We start from the raw sequence: 17,841 nt of genomic DNA on the forward strand, positions 1-17,841 counted from the left end.
TCAGAAACCTCAGGATACAGCTAGGACCCATAAGTTTACAAAGACATTCCTTAGAGATAGAGAGAGGTGATCCTCATGACATGTAGGGGTTATTCCTGCTTCCTTGGATGCAACCAAAAATGATTTTTTCATCTCTGTGATGCTGGACAATTAGATAATTTCTGTTGTGTTCTCTGTTCTGTGCTTATAAAAATGTGTTGCACCCTCAATTTGGGATCTTCTAGCCAGAGGTGGGGCCGTTTGAACCACCTTTTATTATCAGGTCACATGTCCCTGTTGGTAAATGATAGCTTGCTCAGAGAATTGCCTCAGTTCATCCTTCTGGTAAATTTCAGTTGCAACAGCTCCTCGAAGTCAGGGACAATTTGTTTTTTCTTTGTATCCTGTGGGCTCATGCCAGCTAAATGCAAGCACTGGCAGAGATTGTACAAGATGGACTGGCTTTGGCATGGGCCTGGTGACAGCTTGGGTGTCTATAGGCTCATGACCAGCCCTGTAAGTCTGGGAAAGCTTGTCACTTATGAAGTCTATCTAACCAATGTGTGGATGGTGTTGCCACCTGCAACAGTAGAGGGAATGCCCACGTTAGCGAACTGGCTGTTTCAAAGTTTTCAAGTTGACTGTGTCTGCCTGTACAAGCTCTAAAGGGTTGTTGGACTTTTGAACATGTAAAATCCAAATATTAAAAGCAATATAACCACAGTAGCAAGTGTTACATTTGTAGATGTTCTCTTTACCACACCTATAAAGTCACAGGTTCAAGCCAAAATGTGTACCCTGACGCCCACTCCCAGCTTATACCAGACTGCAGAGACACTCACCAGCAAAGGGTTTATCCAGCTGAACCCAGTCTTTGAAGACAAAATTGCAATAGTCCTTTCCATGCCAGAATCGAGTTTCTCCATGGAGCTCTCCAACACCTGTCTGCAAACTACGGATGGACCCCATGTCTGCAAGAGGCAGCAGCAAGCATGCTGTCAGAAGCTTACCAAGACAGGTCTCAGAGACAAGAGTCCTGTCCCTTACTATCAGGGTTTCTCAATTTCTTGTGTGTGTCATGGACTCCCCTAACCCCTTTGGCAGTCTGGGGAAGCCTAAGGACAACTTCTCTGGATATTTTTCTAAATTAATAATTGAAGGAAATACTAAATTTCAGTTAGAGGTTAGTGAAAATAACATATTTTTTCCCATCCAACATCATGGAAGTCCTGAAATCTGTGGGTGGTGCCTGGGGACCCCAAGATAAGAGTCACATAAATGATGCCACTGAAGGGAGAAGACAGCCCTGGAATTCAGGGGTTGGTAAAAGTGGAGATGGGAAAATTTAGTAAAATTAAAGAATTTATAGTACTGTGACACCCAGAACTGGTGCAAAGAAATTTCATGAGGGCCCCAAGAAGAGGCAGGAGAAGATTTTAGCAGGAAGGGGTAACCCCAGTAATAATATCCGATAGTTATATAACTAGAAGTATACAGTGTGCTGGCTGGATCCGGTTCCAATTCCTGGTTCTGCTAATGACTAGATGTGTGACTTTGGAAAGGTCACTTATTTCTCCGGGATGAAATTGCTCCCCCCATAAAATGAGTAAGGTAAGCTCACAAGATGATCTCTAAGGTCCTTCTGGCTTTTCTTCCTATGATCCTATCTCCTTTCAGTCAAAAAAAAAAAAAGGCTGTGAATAAAAATGGTGGTGAATAAAAAAGGAGCTTTAAAGCTTTTACAAGCTCATAAAAGTAAAGAAGTAGTTGCTTCTGTAAAAAAGAGATTCTTCCTTCCTAACTTTCAATCCTTTATTTAAACCATGGGAATTGAGTGTGACATTCAGTGATAAGTGGATTATTGACTGAATCCATTCTATTGAATTGTCAATATGGCTGCTATCGCCTCATAGAAGCCAACACTTTTTCCGGCACCTGTTTAGCTACTAAGAATCCACTATATGCTATTTGGAAGCATAGGATTAACTGGAGAATATTACATAAAAAAAAAAGAAAGTGTGTTAGGAGGAGAAAAAAACAGAGGCAATGAGGGAGTTAAAGCTTTCTCAATAAAGTGTGTGAAATGACTGATGGATGGGGTTTGTATTTACATACGTGTCGAAGTGTAAGGGTCTCAGACACAGAACACTAGATCTTCTGCTTGTCAGTAACCCATGAAAATTAATGGCAGCAACAGACAAAAGCATATGGCGGCAGCAGCAGCACATGGCAACATGGGGCAGAGATTTTTTGCAATATTCTTTTGCAAGGGTTGCCAGGATTATACCAGAGCCAATGGATTGAGATAAATGACCACTGGAAGTTTATAGTATGAATGCAACAGAAAAGCAGTATGTCAGGGAGTAGGGCAGAATTATCCACAGTAGCCGGGGTAACTTGAACTAGCCAATGAGGGCACAGATTAAGATAGTCATTATACCCATTATTAGTGTTCTCTTTCAGGTTGACTACCCAAATCCTTTAGGATATCTATGGACAAATACAGGCTAGTGGAAATCCAAGACAAAACTGAGAAGCAGAGTAATCTAGTGGATAAAGTTTGATCTTGGAGTTAGGAAGACCTGTATACAAATTATGCTCTCTGACTATGGGCAAGTCATAGTCAATGTCCCAGACAATGTTTTAACTAGTTAACTAGCTATAAGGTAAACTATATAAGTTAAAAGCAAGACCTCAATCAGTGTTGAGGGAAGAAGTTTCCATACTGCAAATTTCCTATACTAACACAAGGCTAAAAAGGACATTTAAATAAATTATTATAAATTATTTCAAGTATTAGCTACCACAACTGTCACTCAACAAATGTTTGAACTGAATTGTTTCATTTTCGTAAGTACAAATGTTAAAATGCTAGTGAATACATTTTTTTTTACCAACTTGTATAAGAAACAAGAAATTTGGCTTAAAAGAAGGCCAAAAAAAGACTAATGATGGGGTAAGCCTAAAAGGAATTCTCCTAGTAGAAGGTCAGCTCCTGGAGGGTAGATATTGCCTCATTTGTGCATCTGTAGCCTTATCACCTGGCACAGGGCTTGGCTTATAATAGGCACTTAATAAATGTGTGCTGATTAGTTGTGTCTCACTATTTCATTTTGATCCAACAGAGAAAATCCATTCTGAAGATGTGAATTTAGACATATAAGCACACGTGTGCATAAACGCTAATTTTAAAAGGTTAAATTCAGTCAACCAGTTGTCTGTAGGGAATCACATACATCTAATACATCATTTCAATCGAACAAGCAGATTCTACCTGACTCCAGCCAGGAGTCATGGCCTGTACCACCCCAAAACACATCTGATTCATCATTAAATAGACCTCAAATTTAACATTCGGAGCGAAATAATCAACCACTCTATAATTTCATGCTTCGAGCCTGGTGCAACATGGCACCATGTGAGAGGCTAGTGGTAAGGAGAACTTCATGTGAAGCTCCCTCTTTCTTCCTATTTCCCTACTTCTTTATTTTTTCATATAGTTATGGGAGGAGGGACTACGTCCATGACATCCTTGCTCATCTTGCTGCAGCCCCATTACTCTGATGCATCTTACTGTCCTACCACACTCCCTCCCACTCCCCTGTCCGGTACCCAGTCCCTTGGAGGTCTTCCGGGTCCTGGTGCATGATGATGTCCATTGTGGATAGTGAGGCCACACCTGGACTTTGATTCTGACACAATGGGAGCGAAAGTGTGGTAGCATAGACCCTGAATGGACAGTTAGGAAACCTGAGCTCTGGTCCCAGTGCTGAGCCTAACTGACTTTGGGATAACTTTGGGCAAGACATTTAACCTCTCTTGGCCATTGTTTTTACCTCTAGAAAGTGAAAAGCTTGGACTAGATAACCTCTAAGACCATTTTCACTTCAATGATTTCATGTCCATGTTTGGGGGAAAATTTTAAGTCTTCATGTTAACATGTATTTGTTAAGAGATGGTGAGGTACAGAGAAGATGCCAAGGTCAAAAGGTCAAGATAGGGATAGGTACAAAGATACAGCTATAATTTTATCTATATATACATATAAGAAAGCATGATAACCTAGAATAACATTTTCTTTTGAACATAAACACCGAGAAAGACAAAAATTTCTCATTTTCTGTTATTCACTACCTCTCCTTTTCTCCTCTTTCTCCTTTTCTACTTCTTCCCTTCTTCCTTCTTTTTCCTTCTTTCTTTTCTTCCCTCTTCCTCTTTCCTTCTTTCTTTCTTTCTTTCTCTCTCTCTCTGTCTCTCTCTCTCTCTCTCCCTCTCTCTCTCACACACACACACACACACACACACACACACACACACACACTTTTATTATTTAACAATTGTATCTTTCTGCAGTGACTCCATCAGGGCAACGATTTGCAAAAGAAAAAGGAAAGACTCCATCCAAAGTCTAATGTAGCCTTACCCAATGGGGATGCAATAAATGAGTGGTTGGTGTTATTCTAAATCATCTTTATCTCTGCAGTAACTTTCCCTGGGTGCTGCATAGACTGAAGGATATCAAAAAGTTAAAAATTTCAAAGCACAAATATCTTTTAAGGACAACTTTCCCAGATTAGAGTAGGACATCTCCTAGCATATCTGTCTATAATGGAAAAACATAAGCTCATATCCATGTTTCTTAATACTTCGCATTCTAATTAATATGAGCAATATAACTTTAAATCCAGGTATGGTCTCATCTGAACACAGCCCACAATCAGGACTGCTCTTTATCCACTCAAAATACACACAATGAAATACATGCCCCAGTAACAAAGATCTTGAAGTATGACACTTCCTCTTGGCTTCTGGGAGGTAACCATCTTGATTTTTCTTTCATCCAATGCTCCTGTTGACTTCAGTAGCTTGTTTTCATCAACGGCTCCTCTTTCTTCTTCCAGCAGCTAAATGGGGATAGCTCTAAAGAGTCCATCTTTGATGGTCTTTTCTTCTTTTCTCATTCCTTCCTTCACTGACTTTATCTACTCACTTTGTCTCAGTAATCAATTCTGTCAGTATGTCTCCCTAACTATATACCCAGCCAAACTTCTCTCTCAAATCCCAAGCCTTAATTTTCAATGGGATGTCCTGTACATGTCTCAAACTCAATATGTCGGAAGTATAACTTACTGTTTTTCCCCTGCGATCCACACCTCTTGTGAGTTTCTCTGTTTCTGTAGAGGGCACCACTATATAAGCGTTTTGAATTCCTTGACTATTCATTCTCATTCATTCCATCATCCAGTTTCTATCTCCACCCCACCAGTAACTGAGTCGGCCTTATGATAGAATCATCCCCATGGGACCAGAAAGCCAGTATGGAGGTGGAGCAGGCCACAGAGTGAGCCAGAAGTAGAGAGTGAACAGTATGAATGGGTCACCTCAGAATATAGCACTTACAGGCAGACATTGAGTCACCCCAGGTTGGAGTCATCCCCAGAAGCCAAGCAGCCAGTGTGTAGACACAACAGGCTTGAGAGGAAGCCAGAAGTAGAGAGTAAACTCTAAACTCCCCTTGTAATTTACACTATTCTTCTTCTTTTTTTTTCCTTTTCAGTAAGGCAGTAGGGGTTAAGTGAATAGCCCAGGGTCACACAGTATAAGTGTCAAGTGTCTGAGGCCAGATTTGAACTCAGGTCCTCCCAACTCCAAGGCCGGAGCTCTATCCACTGCACCACCTAGCTGCCTCCACTATTACTATTTTTGAGGGTCCTATAATTTACTACCTCATGTCATATTGTTCCTACCTCCTACTCTGACGATTACCTCTTTCATACATAGAGCTCTCAGAATACCTAGCCCCTGCTTGAGGTATTGTCAGTAAATATCCACTAAACACAATAGCTTATGAGCCATCTGTGGGTTGACTTTTTCTTTAGTCAGCCAGAAATGAAATCAAAAGCATAGAAGGGTATTTTAAGAAGATTAATGTGGCCACTACTTTGCACAAGGGGCAGCTAGATGGTATAGCGGACAGAGCCTGGAGTCAGGAAGACTGAGTTCAAATCTGGTCTCAGACACATTCTAGCTGTGTGACCCTGGGTAATTCACTTAACTCTGCCTCAGTTTCCCCATCTGTAAAATGAACTGGAGAAGAAAATGGCAAATCCCTCCAGTATCTTTGCCAAGAAAACCCCAAATGGGGTCATGGAAAGTCAGACACAACTGAAACGGTTCAACAAGAACAACAAAAACTGTGCACAGAGATCAGCACATGTTTGCTGAACAAATGAAGTTTCTCTAGCCCCCCTTAGTAATAATTTGAGATAGGTAACAACCTTGCTGTAAGAAATTTTTAACTGAGATATTAAACCTTTAAGCTAAAAAAAGGTTTTCTGGGTTATTTTTTCCCCTTAGTCAAACCAAATGTATCTACTCTTGCTCAAACTAAAAAGCTTAGCAAATTGTTTCGGAACAACGAAGCACTAATGAATCAATTCTTTACACAGAAGTAACATCAAGGAGACTGAGCTTCTCCTGAAATCACATAATCCAGGTGGAAAAACAACACATGGAAAATAACAGGAGAAAGAATTTTTTAAGAAACTATGGTGTTTTTTTTTTAAGGAATCTACTATGGTCACCAATCACATATTAGGATTAATTACGGTCTAGTTTTCTGAAGGCTGTGTCAGCAGGAGATTTCACAGCCACATTCCATCTGATTATAACTCACCATCAATGAAAACAACCCTTAAAATGTACTATGTGATTAATTTATCAGGTTACTGTGCATCCAATTAAAACCAATGCTGTAGAGCAGACAAGCCTGTTCATGTCAACAAGAATGGAACTCAATTCTCCTGATTTGGAATTAGAAGACCTGATTTTTAATCCTAATTCTGTGACCTTCCCTCAACGGGACTCAGTTTCCCCTCCTATAAGATGGAGGAGTTGAGCAAGATAGCCCCTAAGGTCCCTTCCAGATACCAAGCTATGATCTTGTGATCAACTCTAGCAAGCAATCAATTTTAAATCTTAGAAAATATTGTCCACGTCTAGACTTGGACCTCATTGGATTAATGATCTTCAGTTTTTTAGGGAGGGGGTTATTTACCAGTGCTGGGAAGCCAGCATTCCTCAGTGCTAACTCTGTCACAGAATCAGATTTAGAACTCGAACAGAGGCCATAGAGTCTAATCCCTTCAGTTTACAGACGGGAACTAAGGGGTTAAATGAGTTGTCCAAGGTCCCACAGGTGCAGAGCTAGGATTTGTAGCCAGCTCGTCTGACTCCAGCTTCAATGCTTTTTTTCACTTAAGCCACCACCTGCTCTCTACCTCCCATCAGCTGAAGCCCACACATCTATCTAAAGAACACTCTCTAAGCGGACGTTGCTACTGACTGCTGACCTCTTGGACTCGTGTTCAAATCTCTTAAGTTCAACCAGCACTCACTCATTTTCTTCCTTTCTCCCCAACACCCAGCCCCATCTTCAGCGCTGATCATCAAACATTCTTCTTTAGCCTTCCTTAGACAATTATCTTCACTGATATGAGTTGAGTGTAAGAATCAAGTCATCACCACATCAATCCAATCTGCCTCTGAGATCTTGATCCCTTCTGGTCCTTTTCCAAGCCCAAGCTACTCCTCTTTCCACTAATCCACAGCATTGGGTTCTCATCCAAAGCTCCCGTAACTGGCTCACTTCATAAGTACCCAGATCATTCATTTCTTTTTGACTCCAAATGATTTCTCACATCTATTTAGCTTGCCACGGTCTGTAGTTTGAATGCTGTCCTTACAAACATCATAAAAATGACAAAAGGAGAAACACTGTTGTTTGTATCTAGATAAGTGGAAGTCCCTCAATCTCAGAAAAATGCAATTGAAATATCTTTTTTTAAATGTATATTCAAATCTGCTGCCAATAAATACTGCTTATTTGAGCCTGAACAAGTCAGTTACTGTCTCTGACTGAACCCAAGCAACTCAAAGACTTATCTATTGCATTACAGATCTACATAGAGGATACTGGGGAAATCACAGATCCTTGGGATTTATATTATATTACAAACTCCCAGGAGGCAGGAACCACATCATATATATGTTGGTTTCTTAATAGTAACCAGCAAAGCATTTGGTATATAGCAGCCACTCAACAAATACTTGGCGAATGAATGAATGAACGCTGCATGGATAGCGTACTGATCCAGAAGCACTGCACACTCACGGTGACTGGACAACAGGCAAGAACAAACAGCCAACGGAGAACTTTTTGCCTGCCTCCCCCTTCACTTACCCCCTCCAGAGCCTGCGAGTCTTTGTTCCGACTCGCTGGAATGATGCAAGAATTTCAAGTGGGGCTTTAACCCTCGGATTAAATGCTGGCGACTTCTACAGTGATTAAAATAACCTGGGGAAAGTTGAGACGCTCTTTTTTACAAACACACAGATAGCAACAGATTCGCAAACTAGGAACTAAAGAGCAATACAGAATAGGTCTGGGCCTTCTGTTGGTTGCTTAGCTTTAAGACCTGGCTACAAATTATGTTATTGATCCATGATTTCAGGGAACCTTTGGAGTATAAATGACTGAGCTCCACAACAGATAATAAATTGATGAGTGGCAGAGAATCTCAAATGGGCATCTAATGCACCATTACTAGCTGATGAAAGAAGTGTCAATGTTCTTTGGCCAAGCCTGGGAAGTTCTCTTGATATACTAGCTGGCTCTTGTAACTTCATGTTTTTGGTGTACTACCTTGAGAATCCTCAGTGATTCTGCCACCATTAAGGCGTGTGTGTGTGTGTGTGTGTGTGTGTGTGTGTGTGTGTGTGTGTGTACACCTTCTTATTTTGACCACTTGGGGCTGGAAAAAACATCAACTGATTTGTTTCAAAACGAAACATCAGTCCTGGGAAATGTAATGATACCAGGAAGGAAAGTATATGACAGGCTATCAGCAGTTTGGTCAGAGAGACCATGGAAAGGATGACCACTGTTCAAACATACAACCTTCCTCTCAGAATTGAGGAGGTGGACTGTGGGTATAGAATGTTGTGTATTCTCTTAGTCATGGTAGCTGTACTGGATGATTGTACTTAAATGCCTTTTCTTTGTCATCTGTTATAGGGAAGGTACCAAAGGGACAGGGAATTTTTAGAAAATGAATACTCATAAGGATCTGTGATTTCAATGCTGCAGATGGCAAGTGAATCTAGTATAAAAAGAAAAGTCGTTAATAAAATTGGACTTTTTGGTTTATTTTTGGTTTGGATTTTTTTTAAGGGAAGTTCACAGAAGACAAGGACCAGGACTTACTTGAGGCACTATCAAGGCTGCTGATGCTATCGGCATTTTCCAGGTTGTTCCGGTATAGCTGCCGGTAAAGGCTGAATTTGGAGAATTTGCTTCCTTTCCCCACACCTTTCATTCTAGAGTCAGAATCCTCCGTGCTTTTTGGGAATGGGAGATTAATTTTAAGTTCTTTTTTCCCTTTGAGGTTTAAGGCTTCATTGGATTCTCCCATCTCCCCCTGCAGACAAAAAATATGGACAAAGCTTTTTAAAAGACACTGAAAATGGGGTATTGTGACAAGCCCCACCCCCACCCCACTAAGTCAAACCTAGCTAATGGGCAGCATCTATAACTTAGGCTCCCAAATAGTTCAGAGAGCACCTACTGACCACATAACTCTGTCCAAGGACAGATTGGAATGTTGTAATTTAATATAACAAATCTAGTAGAATTATGTTAATAATTAATAGTTACTAATTATTGTCCTTTTGCTTGTATGTGTACCTACAGTACTTAGCATCGTACCTGACACATCATAAGCACTTAATAAATCTGTCTGTCTGTCCTTCCTTCTTCCTTCCCTCCTTCCCTCTCTCCCTCCCTCCCTCCTTCCTTCATTCCTTCCAATATAATTTGCATTCACTTGCAACCTAAAGAAAACTTGCCAAACACCTCTCCATATCTTACTGTTAGAGAAAACGTTGACTGTCCCACAGTGACTCGTTTGACGCTGCCCACATCAGTCAGCCTGTGTTCATTGTCATCCCATCTTCCATAGGCTAAGTCTATTCCACCAATAAATGCGACTGACTGGTCTATGATAACAAGCTTCTCATGGTGAGCCCACAGATACACAGTGGAAGAAACATGATCTGGGTGTCTCATCACCTGCAGGAAAAATAGGTCAATAAATGGAAAAGGCTTTTCATAAAAAAAGCTGATGCTTCTCTTAACATATTACAGCTATAAAATAGATGTACAGTTAACAGACCCAAGTACAGAAATACGCTATGTAAATTTGTCAAAAGAAAAAAACTTTCATTATCAATGTTTAATAGTCATAATTGATATTTATATAGTATTTTGTGGCTTACAAATCAATTCACATGTTTTCTCATCAATAGAGGGAAATTGTTGGTACCTGCCCTTTTCATGTGCTCCCTGGCACTTCCAAAACATTGAGGTTTGGCCATTCCTAGTGAAACTGCCTATATCTATATACATATATCTATATCTATATCTATATCTATATCTATATCTATATCTATATCTATATCTAAATCTATATCTATATCTATATCTATATCTATATCTATATCTATATCTATCTATATATCTAAATATCTATATATCTATATCTATATATGTATATGGTTCAGGAAAATTCAGCTTCATTTCATAGCTACTCTATTTTCCCTTTTATCAAAGGAAGTCATCATATATATATATATATATATATATATATATACATATATTAATTAAAGCTTGAATGTTTATTACACATATCTAACAAGGAAAATTAATTACAGAATTATTTAGTTGAAAAAAATCTTGAGAAGCCATTCTCTTAGTGGGTAGTATTCTTGACTGGGAGTCATGAATAACTGCTTCAACTCCCACTTCCAATGAAGTTAAGCAGCATTTCTTAAGCACCTACTATGTGTCAGACACCAGGCTAAGCACTGGTGAAGCAAAGAAAGACAAAAACAGTCCCTGCCCTCACGGAGCTCACAACCTGATTGGGGAGGGGGGAACATGCAAATAACTCTATACACATGACAAATACAAGATAAATTGGAAATAATCTCAGAGGGAAGGTAAATATGTGACCATAGACAAGTCACTTGAACTTGTCTGAGTGGTAGTTTCTTCATCTGGAAAACTAGGATAAAATAAGCCACTGTCTCAGGGAGCGCTCAGAGGTTCTAATGAGATAATGTACGAGAAGCACTAGACAAATATGAAGTTAGTCTATGTAATACCAATTGTTCTCGCTGCTGATGGACCTTGGGCAAGCGACTTAAACTTATACTATTTTCATCTGTAAAATGAGAGTGTTGCATTTGAGGGCTAAAACCCATAATCTTATGATACTGTAGACTAACATTTTGTTGTTGAGTCATTTTTGTTGTGTCTGATTCTTCGTGATCCCATGAGGGGTTTTCTTGGCAGAGATACTGGAGTGGTTTGCCATTTCCTTCTCCAGCTCATTTTACAGATGAGCAAACTGAGGTAAGCAGGGTTAAGTGACTCGCCCAGGGTCATACAGCTAGTAAGTGTCTGTGGCCAAATTTGAACTCAGGTCCTTCTGACTTCAGGGCTCGCATTCTATCCATTCTGCCACCTAGTTCCCTGGAGACTAACATAACAAAATATTACTAGGCTCATTATTTTATGCAACAGTAAAGGCAGTCTTACCCTAGTAAAGTAAAAGTGACTGGCTGAGATTAGACAATTTAATTCCAACCCTTGCATCCCAAATTACTTCTGTATGATATATTCTGATGATTTTCCAAGAGGATTATTTTTTTTTAAGCTCTGAATCATCAGATCAGTTGCACTGACCGTTTATTTTGTCTGGCCTCATAGTGTCAGGCCATAAAAATCGCTGAAAATGCAACTGACATTGCAATTGTCCAGCAGAACATAAGCTCCTTGAGTACAGGAGATATTTCATTCTTGTCTCGGTATGCCCAGTGCCTGGAGGTGCTTAAGAAATGCTTTTTAAGCTAAATTATAGCAAAATTAATATCCACAAATGTTTTAAACCAATATTTGAAAGAAATTAGGTCCTTCTATTGTTTTTATCCTCCTACTTATTGAAATATATTTTGATCCTGTCTATGCTGACAAGCAGGGGAAACTCCAGATAATTCCATGAGTCAAGAAGTATCTCAGCGACAGGGTCATATTTCCTAATAGCTTCTAATCTTTTGGTACAAAGCCAAGGATCACTCATGTCTCTTATTGCACTGATGTTTTGTACCAGGGAGAGCACAGATGAGGTGTTATTGATAGAAGGACAAGAAAAAATGTCAAGTGGTTTTCCCCACAGAATTCCTCATTCTAAAAGGGCCCCCTCTTTGACCTTCGGTCTGGAGAGCCTTCCCTAACTGATGACCTGTTTGCCATGAGAATATCAAGCAGGATGTATGTTCTGATCACCCCAAGAGCATAGGGAGGCCTGGAACTGATATTTAAACTCTATCCACTGGAAAATAAATCAAGAATGACTGTCAATGCTAGGAACATGTTAGTGATTCCCAGATCACTCAAGTAGCCCCTTAAGACAGATGGCAATTGCAAAGAGGCACATTTAGGTTTAATGTCAGGAGAAATTGCCTCACATTTTTTTCCTTCATAAGATGGAATGGGCTGTCTTGGGAGGTTATGGGCTCCTATCCTACCATCAGCTTTGCCACTTCACCCTAAAAGCCATGGGCTCCTTCCACCTCATGTGCAGCCCCAAACCTCCTCATATGCATTATCTCTTCAATTAGAATGTGAGATTCTTGATAGCAGGGATGATTTCATGTTTCTGTTTGTATTCCCAGGTCTTAGCACAGTGCTTTGTACACAGTATGTGCTTAATAAATGCCCTTTTCATTCATCCACACATTCATTCATCCATTTGTTCATTCATTCATCCATCCATTCATTCATTCATCCATCTATTCATCTCTCAGTGCAAGTCATCAAGTAAAGGCTGCATGATCACTTGTCAGGTATGAAACGGAGGCAACCCTTGCCAGGGTGTGGTTTGGACTAAGGGGTCTCATAGGCCCCTTCCAACTCTGAGATTCTAAAGGAGTTAGCTCCATCAGCATAGGAACATGGGAATCTCTCTCTCTCTCTCTCTCTCTCTCTGTCACACACACACAACAGAATCTGTGATTTCATTAGTCCAGGGAGCTCTCAAGTGGGGAAACTCTCTCTACTAATGCAAGTAAGCACCTTTTCTGAAACTTAAAGTCTTGGGGAACTTCCTGGGACACTGAGGGATTGGGTAACTTGCCCAGGGTCCTACAGCCAATAGGTGTTAGAGGCAAGACTTGAATCTAGGACATCTTGGCTTTTTGGCTGGATCTCTCTCTACTGTGTCATGCTGCCTTCCTGTCTCTTTCTAAAGAATAATTTCCAGGGTTTTTTAAAAAGATGCACATGTTGCTCTTAATAGATGATTGTTATTCCTAATGCAAAACATCTGGGAAAGTGCTTTTGAATCCCACAGAAATGCAGAGAGACCCTCGACCTTTATGTTGGGGTGCAGGCGCATCAAAGTCCTCTTGCTGTATTCACTGTTGATGCCAAGGGCCAGTTCAACTTCTTTGTAGAGCATCACAAATATCCTCACCCCTTGTTGCTGTGAAAAAAGAGAAAAGAAACACAACTGGTGTTCTCAGTGGAAAGTGTCCCTCTCCAGATCATTTCAAGTCTTTGGCCATTGGGAGCCAACCCATCTTTCTCCTCCCATTCTAGGTTCCAGGCAAAGTGGACAACTGCCTGTTTCTCATACGTGACATTTCATTTCCCACCTCCATGATTTTGCCTAGGCTGTCTACCCTGCCTGGGTTACTCTCCTTCTTCACTTCAGCCTCTCAGAATCCCTGGCTCCATTCTGGGTTCAGCTCAAGGGCCTCATTTGTCACAAAAATTTTCCTGATCCTCCCTATTACTGGCATCCTCCGCACTCCCTGCCCGGTATTTAATTTATGTATATTTTGTATTTATTTATATGTACAAGTTGCTTTGTTACCCTAATAGCAAGTAAGCTACTTGAGGGCAAGGACTTTAGAAAAGTCTAATTTTATTAATATTATTAGATACAATGTAAAACAAGAAGAGAGTGTGTGCAGAATTAAGCCCTATGAAATTACTTAAATGAGGGATACGAATTGTATTAATGTTCACATTTATACAGTGCTTTCCATATTATCTTGAACTTCACAACCACCAGTACTTGAACTATTATCCCCATCTAACAGCTGGAAAGACTGAGGCGTGAAAGGTTAGGTGCCTCGCCCAGAGCCCCACAGCTTATGTGTTGCAGAGGCAGGGCTGGAACCCAAGTCTTCCTAATCCAAAGTCTGCCCTTTATCCATTGTACCACACTACCCATGCATTTGTTTTTTGTTGTTTGTTTGTTTGTTTGTTTTTGCTTATAAAGCTTAAAAATAAGCATGATCCATGGGAACATCAAAAAGGCGGGAATCTAAGTCATCTAGACATCAAAATATTTATTACAAACCTCTTTGTAGTAACACCAACAATAACAAAACAGAAGCAATAAGTGTCTGAAGCTGGACCGGAACCTGGTCCAGATCTCTATCTTCTGTGCCATTCATTTAGGCCACGCCCTTCATTTACAAGTCAGCAAATTCAGTCCCACAGAAATAAACAGATCTTCCCAGACTGACATAGGCAGCAATTGTCAGAGGTGGGATTTGAACCCAGATCTTTGGATTCCAATGATCTTTCCCCCATCCCACATTCCCCCTACATTTTGGGGGTTTTTTCCTTGAAAAGCAATAGCAATTCCAGTCAAACTGATGTATTAGCAACCCATTTCTCATACACAGTCCTCCATCTCTCATCTCTGTCCCTTGGCCCAAACCCTATCCCCCATATTTGGAAGCCAATCCCTCTTCATGTCTACCTCTTGGACTTCTAGGTTTCTTCAAAGCTCAGCTCAAGGGCCTCCTCTTCCACTGGGCCTTCCTGATGCCCTAGTTGTCAGTCATCTCCTGGACCCTATATTATTTTGTATTTACTTTATATGTGCCTTATATTTACTTATCTATCTGTGTCCCTCCCTGCCCCTATAACTCCCATAGAATGTTGTCTTTCTATCCTCTGTACCTCGTACACAAGTAGGTGCTTAATAAATGTTTGTTGAACGAACATACTATGGTAACTGGAGCTCTAAATAGATTCTGGATGAAAGAGAATAGGTTTGGGGTGAACAAACCCAGGAACACTGGAAGGCTGCTACAAAGCCTCTGGAACTCATCCCATCAAAGAATAGCCCTATTCAGATATCAAAGGTTGCCCATCTCTATCAAATTTCAGAGACCCTAGGGCCCATTAACGCAAGAATAAATATCCTCCCATGACTGCAAAAGTTCATGGATTTAGTGTGTGACTTTCAGGTGCTAAATTATTTAAATTATGGGTGTTTATGAGAGTATGAAAATGTCAATTCAGTTTTAAAAATTGATGATCTAGATGTTGCCGGGGCCAAGCTAGATGAAGAAAAAGGACAAAGAGACCAATGCATCACAAGGGAAATTAATCTAATGAAATCAGCATTTCCTTGGGAGATTTAATGCTGTTTTCAGCAATTTAATGAAGAGTTTCAGAGAGTATGAATTTACATGAAAAGAATAATAAAGGATGATCAGCGTTGGTCACCGTCACCACCTGAACATCTGGGCCGTGAGAAGCCATGGTATTAACATAATAGAAGACTGGTCCAAGCGCCCATGAACCCAGTGATGATGGAAACACACAAACCCAAAATATAGGAAGAGCTGTTAAGCCAGGGATATGGTAGACATGGAAGACTCTACGTTCTGTGACTCAAACTCCAATCTTGCATTTCCAGTTGCCCATGTCCAAAACTAGCTCTTTACTTCTGATTTCGCACTTATCTAATCTGTTCTAGCCTCTCCACATGCCAATCCAAAGGAGGCTCAGTAGTGCAGTGGACAGCGTACCCATTTTAGAGTTAGAGAATCTGAATTCAGATCCCAAATTCTGCCATTTATGACCTGTGGTGCCTTTGGCATGTCACTCTACATTTCTGGCTTCAGTTTCTTCAGATGTTAATAAGGGGTTTAGATTAGATTATTACTTAAGCCCCTCCTAGCTCTAAATCTATGCCCCTATGCCACATGCCACCATTGGATCACTATTTCTAAAATATCCCTTTGACTACACCCCTTCCTTGCTTATCCTCCTTCAATATAAAACGTCCCCAGGGGTAGGTTAAAACACCGGAAGAGAAGAAAGAACACAAGGAGGGGAGGAGAGGTATGGCAATATTGAGTATAGGGAAAGGAAGAGGAAGAAAAGGCAAAGCACAAGCCAAGAAGGAGATGGCATATAGCAAAGTGTCGAAACAGGTTGTCAGCCCTGATCCAGGAACTTTTATGATAAGTCCTAGAAAACAAGAGTCCTTCCAAATCACAGTGGAAAGATTATATGCTTAACTTCCTGGATCAGGATAGAGAAGATGATGATAAAGTTCACAGTAATTATCTTTCTTTGTTTCCTTAGCATTTAGCACAGTGACTAACTTATAATAATGTTTACTGATTAACCAACAGATACATTCACATTCCACTTAGATTGGCTCAGGTATTACTATATGAGGAAGAGTATGCTGAATTGGCAGCTAGGTGGCGCCAGAGCGCACAGAGCTCTGGGCTTGGAATCAAGAGACTCATCTTCATGAGTTCAAATCTGGCCTCAGACACTAGCTGTGTGATCTTGCCTCATCTGTAAAATGAGATGGAGAAGGCAATGGCAGACCACTCCGGTGTCTTTGCCAAGAAAATCCCAAATGATGTCACAAAGCATCAGACATGACTGAAAAATAACACCAATAGGTGTAGTGAATATGGACAGAGGATTGGCCTTAGGATCCAGGAAGGCCCAGGTTCAAGTCCTGCCTCTGACACATACTTATCATCAGTGGGACCTTGGGCAGTTTTTCAGGGTTCTAGGCAACTCTCTAAGATGATAAGTTACAGAGAAAATTCTATCTACACTGGTACAAGAAGTTCCTTGGTGTTAATTCCTCACATCAGAGAAATCATAGGTCCAATCTCGATCCCTAGCCTTTTACTATATGTCTACAGAGGCACGGGTTCAAATCCCATGTCTGACACTGCTGAGCTGAAGAACCCAGAGCAAGTCACTTAATCTTGATGTGCACCTGGCTGTTTCCAAGGGCCATGGATTCCTCATCTCTGACACAGAGAGGGTTGAACTAGATGTTCTCTAAGGCATGTTGCAAAGTTTTTTTCAGTTGAACAAGGAATTTCCATCCTACTTTAGGACTTGGGACTGTAACAACAGCTGACGGGATAAGAGTTGTTAATGGAATGCATTATGAAAGATTCATCCCATAGAGTCAAGCATTAATGGAGAAAAATGGCACTACGAGAATGAGATTGTGAACAAGCAGCATATTGCTTTTTGATAAATTATGAGAAAAATAGGGGAATGATTATATTTCTCTACTAATGTCCTATTCCAATTCTGCCTCATGGCTTGATGGTGACCCTGGCTTCTTGGAGGCTGTGCCAGGGGAACATAGACTGTCACAGGTTTTACAAAGCTGAAAAAGATTGGGGTGGGGGGCAGAGACAGAGGATGCAACAGGTATCTGAAGACTGGCTTCGCTAAATTCAGAGAATCCTGTCCCAGAAGGCTGGCCACCAGGAAATGATTTGTGTGTGAGCAAAGAAACTAACAAAAATGGAGACCTTAGAGAGAGGAGTCACTAGATTTACCATGAAGGGGTTCACATGCAGAGAACATCATAGAGCCACCAAATACTAAAGAAAGATTATGATAAAAATCAACAGGAATTTTTTCAGGGGGAGGTGTGGGTG

The 17,841-nt window shown here is 40.5% G+C and overlaps 1 protein-coding gene across 4 annotated transcripts in view; it reads right to left on the reverse strand.

The window, feature by feature from the left end:
* The window catches only part of PLD1 (phospholipase D1), a 256,470-nt gene that overhangs the window by 76,729 nt on the left and 161,900 nt on the right, over positions 1-17,841 (reverse strand). For 3 of the 4 annotated variants that reach the window (XM_020980417.2, XM_020980414.2, XM_020980411.2), the window contains 5 exons: positions 13,473-13,583; positions 9,908-10,108; positions 9,245-9,458; positions 8,222-8,335; positions 822-950 (listed from right to left, as the gene is read on the reverse strand). In XM_020980417.2, coding sequence (XP_020836076.1) covers positions 822-950; positions 8,222-8,335; positions 9,245-9,458; positions 9,908-10,108; positions 13,473-13,583 — 769 coding nt within the window. The remainder of the gene's footprint in view (positions 1-821; positions 951-8,221; positions 8,336-9,244; positions 9,459-9,907; positions 10,109-13,472; positions 13,584-17,841) is intronic. The other variant, XM_020980429.2, reaches the window with a different exon arrangement.

The sequence above is a fragment of the Phascolarctos cinereus genome, unplaced genomic scaffold (assembly GCF_003287225.1).
Source record: "Phascolarctos cinereus isolate Bilbo 61053 unplaced genomic scaffold, phaCin_HiC Scaffold_7;HRSCAF=346, whole genome shotgun sequence".
Taxonomy (NCBI): domain Eukaryota; kingdom Metazoa; phylum Chordata; class Mammalia; order Diprotodontia; family Phascolarctidae; genus Phascolarctos; species Phascolarctos cinereus.